This window comes from Maniola hyperantus, chromosome 3 (genome assembly GCF_902806685.2).
Source record: "Maniola hyperantus chromosome 3, iAphHyp1.2, whole genome shotgun sequence".
Taxonomy (NCBI): Eukaryota; Metazoa; Arthropoda; class Insecta; order Lepidoptera; family Nymphalidae; genus Maniola; species Maniola hyperantus.
This window is the reverse complement of record NC_048538.1, coordinates 14,660,206-14,671,954: the sequence shown is the minus strand read 5'-3', so window position 1 is coordinate 14,671,954 and position 11,749 is coordinate 14,660,206. Positions and strand designations below refer to the sequence as shown.

At 37.4% G+C, this 11,749-nt stretch overlaps 2 protein-coding genes across 2 annotated transcripts in view; both read left to right on the top strand.

The window, feature by feature from the left end:
• Window positions 1-3: 3 nt before the first annotated feature.
• LOC117996261 (CD63 antigen-like) lies at window positions 4-10,425 on the top strand. Its single transcript, XM_069509439.1, has 5 exons — window positions 4-234; window positions 5,739-5,927; window positions 7,075-7,245; window positions 7,420-7,674; window positions 8,382-10,425. Exons 1-5 carry the CDS (start codon window positions 160-162, stop codon window positions 8,559-8,561), a joined length of 870 nt encoding a protein of 289 aa, XP_069365540.1. The 5' UTR covers window positions 4-159; the 3' UTR covers window positions 8,562-10,425.
• A 607-nt stretch (window positions 10,426-11,032) lies between these two features.
• LOC117996260 (CD63 antigen-like) overlaps window positions 11,033-11,749 on the top strand; it is a 6,747-nt gene continuing 6,030 nt past the window's right edge. Inside the window, exon 1 of the mRNA XM_069509458.1 lies at window positions 11,033-11,123. Coding sequence (XP_069365559.1) covers window positions 11,043-11,123 — 81 coding nt within the window. The 5' untranslated portion in view covers window positions 11,033-11,042. The remainder of the gene's footprint in view (window positions 11,124-11,749) is intronic.

Below are 11,749 nucleotides of genomic sequence, written 5' to 3'. Positions count from 1 at the left end.
AGTCATGCTAGTACCGTCGACGCGTTGGCTTATCACTCGTTGATAACTACCTGAAACCACTCGGTTGAAGTATTAACATTTCAGTGTATCGTAAACTGTCACTGTGCAAAGGTGTTGAACTAGTTTTTATATAGTATAGTTTTCCTGTTGTGCTTTAAAATGGCGCAAAATAATCTCGAAGTTGGCATGCGGTGCATAAAATATATGCTGCTATGTGTTACCGCGATGTTTGTGGTAAGTTGCGATTTCAATTGCGACGTATTTCTATGTTTTCTTATCTAAGTATCATTGTGATGTGGCATATTGTTGCGTGTAAAGTAGGTAGGTACTTTATATACTCGTACCTACCTGAAGTACCTGAGTAGATTACAAACTTACATTGTACCTACTTATCTTCTTCTTCTGTCTTCTTCGATATATATAAAAGGAAAAGCTGACTGACTGATCTATCAACGCACAGTTTAAACCATACTGAATGGATCGGGCTGTTTGGTATGCAGATAGATATTATGACGTAGGCATCCGCTACGAAAGTATTTTTAAAAATGCAACCCCTAAAGGGATAAAACAGGGGTTTGAAATTTGTGTAGTCCATGCGGATGAAGTCGCGGGCTAGTATAAAATATATAGTTTAAGTAGGTACCTACTTAGTATTATTATAGTTTACATACTACGTAACGTCGTAGCACGTATATAAGGACTTTATATTTTGTACCTATTCCTAATGAATAAGGCCTTCGATTGTAGTTTATTTATGTATTCCGATACAAGTAAGCCCTTGACTGCAATCTCACCTGGTGGTATGTGATGATGCAGTCTAAGATGGAAGCGGGCTAACCTGGAAGGAGTATGGCAGTTGTTACTAAACCCATACACCTTAGGTTTCTACACGGTATCGTATTGGAACGCTAAATCGCTTGGCAGCACGGCTTTGCCGGTAGGGTGCTAACTAGTCACGGCCGAAGCTTCCCACCACACAAAAGTATCAAAGAAAGGATCATCATGAACACACTGTCTGCTCCCTACTGAGAACGGGTCTCCTCTAGAATGAGAAGGGTTTGGCCATAGTCTATCACGCTGGCAAAGTACGGTTAGGCAGACTTCACATGGAGAATACTCAGGCATGCAGATTGCAGGTTTCCTCACGATGTTTTCTTTCATTCATAAATAGTTCTTTAGCCCAATCGATAACAAATTTAAATAAGTAACTAGTACTTGAGCCTGATACAACGAGGAAATAGAGTAGTTAGGTACATTCATATTTCAATAGTTAGATAAATGGTTGAGTTAAAGATAGATTGATGACGTAAACAAGACAAATTATCGTGTTGTCTCATGTCTGCCATCACAATCTTTGTCTTTTTAGGGTTCCGTACCTCAAAAGGAAAAACGGAACCCTTATAGGATCACTTTGTTGTCTGTCTGTCAAGAAACCTACAGGGTAGGTACTTCCCGTTGACCTAGAATCATCAAATTTGGCAGGTTGGTAGGTCTTATACCAGACATTAGGAGAAAAAATCTGAAAACCGTGAATTTGTGGTCACATCACAAAAAAAAATTTAAAGAGTGTTTTGAAAAAATAATTAGTATTTTCAACTTATAAAGTAAGATTACTATACCAAGTGACGTATCATATGAAAGGGCTTTAGTTGCACATTCTAAAACAGATTTTTATTTATTTCTATGCATAATAGTTTTTGATTTACCGTGCAAAATGACGATAAAATACGACTGTAGTACGGAACCCTCGGTGCGCGAGCCTGACTCCCACTTGGCCGGTTTTTTTAATGACGTGTCAGCTAATATATTTATTATCTTCACTGCGCAGTCCACATAATGAAACATAATTAATATCCTTCTTTTCTTTATTTTGTAGTATATAGTAATTTGTAGCGATATAGAGATGCATATTCTCTTCAAATAAAAATTATTAAATAAAGTAGGTATAAGTAACTAAAAAAGTTTATTTGAATAAAAAATGTTTCTATATCTATGGATAGTAACATCCATAGAAATATAAACATTTTTTGTTGAACTATTGTCTGAATGTCTTCATATAGGTATATATTGTTAGCGGCCTAGACCACAGAGTAGACTCATGCGCGTCTAACGTCAAGCCATACCTAAGTAGGTAATAATTATGGTAATGTTAATTTTATCACGATACCTCTGGCATGGCCGTGCGAATTTTCCGGGCCAGTGCATACAGGCGGAGTTGATTTAGAGCCGAGTCTTTTTGATAACAATCTTGATTTATGTACTTAGGTAATTTGACATAAATAAGTACCTACCTTGGGCGTAGGCTGTGAAATAAAAAAAAAATATTAAGATGGCATTACAATATAATTAAGAATAAGTATCTAATAGTTATGATATTCGAAGGACTTTTCAGATTATGATTGTCTAAAACATATAACTCGATAAGAATGTTTCATGCAATAAATTAAAAAATGTAATTTAACGGTAGTAGAATAAATGGCTATTTTATTTTATTTATTTATTTAATTTGACATACCGTTGTTGAAATTGGTGTAAGTACTGAAAAAAAACAGGTTCCAGTACTCTTATTATAAACGTGAAAGTGTGTTTGTTTGTTGGTTAGTCCTTCAATCACGTCGCAACGGAGCAACGGATTGACGTGATTTTTTGTATGGGTATAGTCAAAGATCTGCGGGGTGATTCGCTAACTCAGTGCCTAACACTGAATGATAGCCACCGAGCTCATTTTAGATTGGTCGGATATACATTGCTGCTTTATTGAGTTACTAGCGACCCACCCCGGCTTCGCATGGGTGCAATGTGGTGTCATTGAGGTGTCATTGCCTCGGAAACTCTCAAATGAGAGGATTTTTTTCCAACCTAATTCACATTATTTCAATTTCTCTAGGGATCTCTAATTTTTTGAGAATTAAACCATAGCTATTAACCTTCCTCTTGAATCACTCTATCTATTGGTGAAAACCACATTAAAATCCGTTGCGTAGTTTAAAAGATCTACGCGTTCATACATACATACATACATACAGACGCGGGAAGCGACTTTATTTTATACTATGTAGATATCTCTACATAGTATAAAATAAAGTATGAAAATATTTTCTGTAGAAAACTGTCAATGGATTAAAAATAAATGTCAAATCGACTCTGAGGCTACCATTCAGTGTTAAACACTGAGTTAGCGAGACAATTCTACACTTATCAAAGATATGATAATAAAGACATCAAACATAGGTTTTACAATAGTGACTCATAATGAAAACTAATGCCATTATTCATTAAACACTGATGTCACTGATATGATAGGTACATACCTACCTACCTAGATATTATGAACATAAAAGATAACAGCTAACAAGTTTAATAATAGAAAATATGTGGTTTTTTTTAAAAGAATATTAGCCATATTAAATGACTAATATTCCCCTTTCCTCTCCAATTAAGCGTCAGGTTTGTGCTAGGAGTAGGCACGACAATAGTGCAACGGGCGGGATTTGAACCGTCGACCTTTCGGTTTTCAGTCCACTCCTATACCGGTTAAGCTATTGAGGCTAAAAAATTCAATTCTTGGTAACTGTAACTTAATTTTTTCTTAGCTGACTTAAAAGATAAACAAACCCCACAAATCTTCTCGGAGAAACGAAAGGCGTAAGCGACGCGATTTGCTAGCGGCGCTAGAACGTCTGGAGTTTACTCGTAGGTTTTTCACGCATATCATACTTTCATTGTACACATTTCAGCGAGAAGCTACCTCTTGTTTACCGTTTATTAGGGTTTCGTACCTCAAAAGGAAAAACGGAACCCTTATAAGATCTGTCTGTCTGTCCGTCTGTCTGTTAAGAAACCTACAGGGTACTTCCCGTTGACCTAGAATCATGAAATTTGGCAGGTAGGTAGATCTTATAGCTGACATTTAGGGAAAAATCTGAAAACTGTGAATTGGTTACATCACACAAAAAAATAATTAAATTGTGGTCAGTAATAACTATAGTATTTTCAATTTTCTAAGTAAGATATCATATGAAAGGTCTTTGCTTGTGCATTCTAAACCAGATTTTATTTATTTTTATCTATCATAGTTTTTGAATTATCCTGCAAAATGTCGAAAAAATACGACCGTAGTACGGAACCCTCATTGCGCGAGCCTGACTCGCACTTGGCCGGTTTTTAATTACTAGCTCGCGATTTCGTCCGCGTGGACTACACAAATTTCAAGCCCTATTTCAGCCTCTTAGGGATTGAATTTTCAAATATTAGAGAACCTCCTCCTTTTTTAAAGTCGGTTAAAAAGCGTTTCGTTGCGAATTTGTGCCGACAAAACCTACTAAGATGGGTAGGGAGGTATGTCCTAAAATTGACTTAAACGAGAATTGCATATTTTATTTTATTTTATTTTTATTTTATTTTATTGGTTTGCCAACAGATAGTACACATATTATAAAATAACAATTACAATTCACAGAGAAAAAATTTAGAGTGTACACCCAATTACTGGCAAACCGGCATGCATTTGAAAAGCTTGCAAGTGCGGGATTACCAGTTAACTTAAAGCTAAAAATACAAATATGAAAAAATAAAAAATAAAAACACTGCAATTTACAATAGTACTAAATATTAAATACTAAATATTACATAAAACAAGAAAAATAAGAAAAATTACGAAGAAGCATACGATATCCAGTCTTTTATCACGCTACGCCACGTGAGTTTGTCAAGTGTTTTAAAAACTCATACAAAAGTAACATGTTCTTAGCGCGGCAAGTAAAATCAATAACATTATGTAGGTACGCGACTACGGTGGCTTTATAGCCTCAGGTTGGTTGTCCTTGCAGCCACCGCCAAGGTCGTGGTTAACCCTCGCTAACGCTTGGACTAGATGCATGCTATTCGATATGCACACATATTTAAGAGCTCTGAATTCAGATCAATCCGTTCAATGTAATTACATTGAACATTTTTTATTTAAACAAACTTTTACAAACATTTTTGAATCGCCAAATGCATCTAGCACTGTTTGAAATCCCTACCGAGAAGAACCAGCAAGAAACTTTGCGGTTGGCGGTTGCTCTATTCAAAGGTTATTAGATTTACAATAATATTAAGCCATGTACCTACCACAAAAGTAATTGCAGTCCCTCGCATTGCTGGAGCGAACTGCAAGTCAAATCCATGCTCTTTGATCATTTCCATAGTAATGTGGTTATAAAAAACATAAAACTGCACCCAAGTTAAGTTAGTAATTACTATACCTAGGGTTCTTGACATCGGTACCTACTTGTCTACAGATCGCCACAAAGCTGGCTTGCAGCTTGGGTATAGAAACTGTGCTGCCGCCACGCAATGGATTCCAACATCTTGCAGGATTCATTGATCATCCCGCTAATTCCCATATTAGACACTTCCAACAGTTTTACAACAGTTTAGAGAGGTAGACATTTCTAAAACTCTATATTGACTGGCAAACCAAGAGAAGCCAAAGGCAAGCTCCTTCGAGGAAAAACTATAGGCTTACTGATTGCTCTGCGGGAACTTCTTTTAATTATTTTCAATATTTAAATAAATCACCGCGATTAATAGCCTCAACTGGTGACAGAAGGGCTGGCTCATTTTTTGCGCAGCGGATCAGCCTGGCTGTCCAGCGCGGAAATGCAGCCAGTATTCTTGGCACCATTCCACGCGGTCATGATTTATATAGTAATTAGATAAGGCTAGCTTTAAGTTTTCAATATTATTGATTCCAGTTAACATCGGCGCTAATAATCTCAGTGGGCACGACGATATACGCGATCTACTACGATGTGTCGTTCTTCCTCGACTCGCAGCTGTTCTCGCCGGCCACCTTCATCATCGTCATCGGGGTCATCATGCTGTTCGTGTCGCTCTTCGGGTGCATCGGCGCGTTGAAGGAGAGCACCTGCTTGGTCAACATTGTACGTTGACTCTATTTATTCAATGATCTCGATTCGAGGATTCGGTAAAAGTCAATCAGCAGTCTGATAGAAAACGCGGATAATAATCCATACTAATATTATAAATGCGAAAGTGTGTCTGTCTGTCTGTCCGTCTGTCTATCTGTCTGTCTGTCTGCTAGCTTTTCACGGTCCAACAGTTTAACCGATTTCCATGAAATTTGGTACAAAGTTAGCTCACATCGCGGGGAAGGACATACCTATAGGTTACTTTTTACCCCGGAAAATTGAAGAGTTCCCACAGGATTTTCAAAAACCTAAATCCACGCGGACGAAGCCGCGGGCATCAGCTAGTATGGAATATTTAAGCAAACTAATGGTATTGCTCTGGTTTCCTGGGAAAACCGTGGCGTCACATAGCGATAAAAAGTGTTTTTAGATACCAACAATTTTGAATACATTAGATATTTAAGTAGGTATATGTGTATAGGTAATTTACGCTAAATCTCAACCTACATCTCAAGAAACAAATAATATTATATTTGGTTAACTTGATATGTAATCTTATAATTCTATTTCCGGCTAAGAAAATTCCTGATAAGGAAAATGCGATATGAATTTAAAACGAAATAACCTAGGTAGGTACCTTTATCAATGAATATTTCACAATGTTGAATCACCGTTTTCACGGAAACCAGAGCTGTAAGGAGAATATCATTCATTTATCCTACTACATAGGTACCTACATAAAATGTTTATGATATTTTACATAAAATCAAGATGGAATATTACTTACCAACCCAACCTAGCATGTCAAAGCAACCAAATGATCGATGATCAGTAGGGCGATTGTCTAAAACCTGCATCAATCATTATTACAATCTCAATTGTTCTGATTGGTTGAATTTGTGCCATTCTTGTTGCAACAATGCATTGTAGCCAATAGTAAGCGAGCATTAACCAATCAGAGATGATTGCGATCGTGACATTGTAGCTGTCAAACAACCGCGGTAGGGCCCCTGGATAAACTCTCGATAAACTAAATGGACGACAGAACACAGAAGTGTACCTATAATGATTAATGATAATATTTATTATAGTCAGCCTTTAAAAACGTTGATTAAGAGCTCCTATCTCAAATAATAAAATGTATATTTTATTATTACAGTTTGCAGTGGTACTAAGTCTGGTGTTAGTACTGGAGATTTCAGCGGCCATTGCTGCGTACGTACTGCGTGCGCAAGTAGCGGACATGCTGGACCAGAACCTGCGCGAGACCCTGCCCTCATACTACACGAATCCTGAAGTCGAAGACGGCTTTGACTTCATCCAGTCAAGAGTACGTATTTTGTTTGTCACTTTTATTCCAGGCAGGCTCAGAAAAATTCATTCTCAGAGGTTTTTAGTAATAGAGAGAATCTATGTAATATCTGAAATTATTAGACCCATTAGCTTAGCTTAGTTCTCTTGGTTTCAACTCAGCGGCATTATCAATCAATTGTTAAAATTTCAGCTCAACTGTTGCGGCGTAGACAGTTACTTGGACTGGGGAGACGTCCCATCTGACGGACATTCCGGCATTGCGGTCTCCAACATCACAGTCCCGTACTCTTGCTGCGCGCAGACCCACTACGAGATCGTTGGGGACACTGAGGTCCAGGAGTGCCTGAAGCTGTACGCCAACGGATGCCTTCCCAGGATCACGTACTTGATCTACCAGAGCGCGGGGCTTATTGGTGCTGGAGCTATGACTATTGCATTCATACAGGTGAGCTTAAAAACCTGAAACACATATTGCAACTTCAATTTCTCAACGGTAAATTTATTGATGATGCAGTCTAAGATGGAGGCGTCAGGTTGGCTAACCTGGAAGGGGTATAGCAGTTTTACCCTTACCAGCTGACCCTTGCCGGTCTCACTCGCGTGAAATTTTGAAAATCGATGAGGGGATGGAATTTAAAAAAAATCTGAAACATGTACTTCTTCATTATATTATTGCACGAAAGCCCAAATATCAATTTTCATAGATAAACCTAACTTGTAAAATAACGGACTCTCGTTCCAATTTTCTGAAATACATATTGCTTCATTTTGAACCAAAAGCCATCAATTTTCATTATAAATTTCCCGAACTGCCCCTACCGGCAATCGAATCCAGGACCTTCCATTTATAATACCACCTCGCTTACTACTCCACCAATCGTCACCAAACTTCTTCGATTTAGACTTTCGTATTGATGATATTCTTGCGTTGGCAACGCTGCCCACGCCCGGGAATTCAGGATCGCGCCGCGCCGTTTGGCTGAATTGGTTGAATTTTTGGTACTTAGGTAGTCTTACTTGCTACGACAGTGAATCTTGGCCAATAGCGTAATATGTTAACCAATCAGAGGCGACTGCGATGGTCATACTAAATTGTGAATGCTAGGCCATTGTTAAAAATACTATTGATTTGTATTTTTTGTGTATTTCCAGATAATCGGCATAGTGTTCTCGTTCTCGCTGGCCAGTGCCATTCGCAAGGCGAAGAATGAGCGCGAGCGCAGGCGGTGGGAGATCCAGGAGCGCATGATCAACGCTTACACCTCTCTTAACCCTGAGAAAGAGCAGAAGCCAGTTGTCTACGTCCCCTTCCAAGGACAAGCTAACGCATAAAGTCTGAAAACACTTAAGCGGCAACGGACGGATTTAACAATATTGTAGTTGTTTAATATTGTATATTATGCCAGTCATATCCGTAGCCAGGAGTAGATTTGGGGAAGGGGAACAAAAAACTGTGCGGTAGAAACTGTGCGGTAGTTTACCGCAGATTTTCTTGTTTCAGCAGACCATTCAAACATCGATGAATCGTGAAAAATTATGATACCTATTCACATAGGTACTTAAACCAACCGTATTTTTTTCCGTACCGTGATTCGTGATTAAATACGATTCGTTTTTAATTTTTCAGAGGCACGAATTTCTGTGACCGTATTCACACGCTCACGGATTGTAAAAACTCACGAATACGTTAAAAATACATATAATACGATTCCGTTTTTTATTACGAATCGTCAATAAGTTGTTTTGACAAATTTGTATAAATTACGATTCGTCATTCGGTTTATACACGTGAAAATCTATTCGTCTTAAACGAATTGTTATTAATAACGAATCGTCAATTGTGTATTAGGTATGGCGTGTAAAAAATATTTTTAGGACATAATATGTACTTAATACATATTATGTCCTAAAAATATATAGATACCCTCCTCAGAACGAATCATGTTCAAATGTGAAACGTTTTTGACGTAGAGTGTTCTTGCCTCGCACCAGTCTAATATCGGTGCGGTTTCACTACGATTCGGTTTATATTTTGTCAACGTCACGCCTCATTAACATTTTGACGAATCGTTATTTTTTCCTGATCGTGATTTAATACGATTCGATTTTATTTTTTAGTGGCACTACCATCACGAATCACATCACATGCACATACACAATACACGTCGTGAGCATCCTTTCTCTTCACAATAGTTTCGTCTTCAATTCTAACTTTATTATAACAAATAACTTTCTTGGAGTATCTTGCTGTACGTACGTAAAGCCAAATTGATTTAAAGCATAGTGGAAACGAATATTGCTCGTTTGCGTTCTAATAGAAAATATTTCAAACGATTTATAACAAGTGATACTTATCTCGTTGAGCGCCATCTTCACGGACCAGAGAATCACGGCGATATTCTCGCCATGTCACAACTCTTTATAGACCAATCTGCACACGGCGATAGTAGGTCGGACTCGTGATTCTCTCGCCTGTGGGATGGCGCCTACGTACAGTCACTTACCACTAAGTAAAGTCTACCTACCCTGTGTTGTGAACAAAAGTTGCAGTAAGTAATAATATAATTTGTAAATTAAGAATAGAAATTGGACCAAATTATTTCTAGATAGGTGGGTAGGTGTTTTACTAGATAAATAAAGTCATATAGTTATCGCAAGGTTGATTTAATAATATTATAGACATACATCCTACCGACGGATGTCTAATCTTCTATAATATAAAAATAAATCACTAAATGTGTTGCTCATAGCAAATCTCGAGAACAGCTGAACCGATTTCCCTAATTCTTTTTTTATAATATTCCTCGAAGTACGGGGATGGTTCTTACGGAGAGCAAAATTTAATTCAACCTCCCCCTCAATTTTCTAAACTCCACCCGAGCGAAGCCGGGGCAGGTCAGCTAGTATAATATAAAAATGAATCGCTGAATGTCTTGTTGATCGCAAATCTCGAGAACAGCTGAACCGATTTCGCTAATTCTTTTTTCATAACATTCCTTGAAGTACGGGGATGGTTCTTACGGAGAGAAAAATTTAAAAAAATCCTGAAAAGGAATCGACTGTTAGGCGGTACGAAGTTCGCCGGGGCAGCTAAGTAGTTTATAATAATTTATATCTAATGTTTGTTAATAAAATTTAAAAAAAATGTCACAAAACGTATTAAGTAGCTATACCAATAAATAAATTATAATTTACCTACTCGCATTTTTATTTTATTAACGTTAATACTAATTGTTTATTAGTAAGTAGTTTTATTCTCTCAGCATAGGTAGATAGAATGTTGTTTACTTATACCTACTGAAAATAAAATAACATTCTAAAAGTACTGCTACGAAGCGATTTGCTTCCTCGGTTCTAGTAGGTACGCATTATATAGTATATACATTATAGAGTATGGAATGTTTTACATTGTGAGTGATATTAAAATAGTTTTTAGTAAAAACCTTCAATGGATTAAAAATAAAAGTTAAACGAGCTCAGTGGCCATAATTCAGCGTTAGACACAGCGAATCACCCCGCAGAACCTGTCTAGTGTCCGTTCGAGTGTTTCGATGTGCGACATCATCGTTACATACCGGCTTATATCGAAATCTATTACCGTTTTCGAGATGAGCAACTCGTGCTAAGGATAGGTAGGTATACTGTTTCATAAAAATCATTAGCTTAACATGCTAATCTAAGTAGGTACGCCAGTTGTTATCTGCTATCAAAACTTTATCAGTGATATTTGTTTATCGAAAACACGTAAGTACCTAGTCAGTTTCAGAGACATCCTAGTTTCTACATGTTCTTTGTCAGTGACGACTACGCAAAATGAAGTTCAACAGGTCTGAAACGGAATACAGCATGAAATCTATAAGATTTCTGCTCTTGACTATCACAACAATGTTTATAGTAAGTACCAGACTATACTATTCACCATTAATTCTATTGTTTACGTTGAATCTTATCTCTGGCTCCACTTCATGGCTATCCTTAATGTCTAAGTACTATCACTTATAGATAAAACAAATCTACATTTCTAGACAAAGTGCTTGTTTAGTTCTTTAAAATGTCTTATGCGTTTTAAGTCCGCTCTTCACTCACGCGCAAATCTTGGCCGTGGATTTTCCCACAATTCACGCGTGATCTCTGCGTCACAAATATTCTCTTGTTATATTCCACTAACACAGTCCATATGAGTAATTTACCTACTCATACACCTTGACAGTCAACACTCGAATCTTTTCAAAGTCTAAATAATTTTATTTTGAAACTAGATGATGATAAGACTATAGAAGCATGGGTTTTTACGGGATAAAAAGTAGCCAATTTGTTATTGCCAATGTTTAATCCAAGGTATAATCTATCTCCATTCCAAACTTCAGCCAAATCTGTTTAGCAGTTTTTGCGTGAAAGAGTAACAAACACGTACACACACACAATCTTTCGCCTATTTACAGTCAGCCCCTTTGTCATAGATAGCAAAATCGATATCTTAAGTCTAAACGGGGATTGACGGCCGACACTATTGTGGCGCG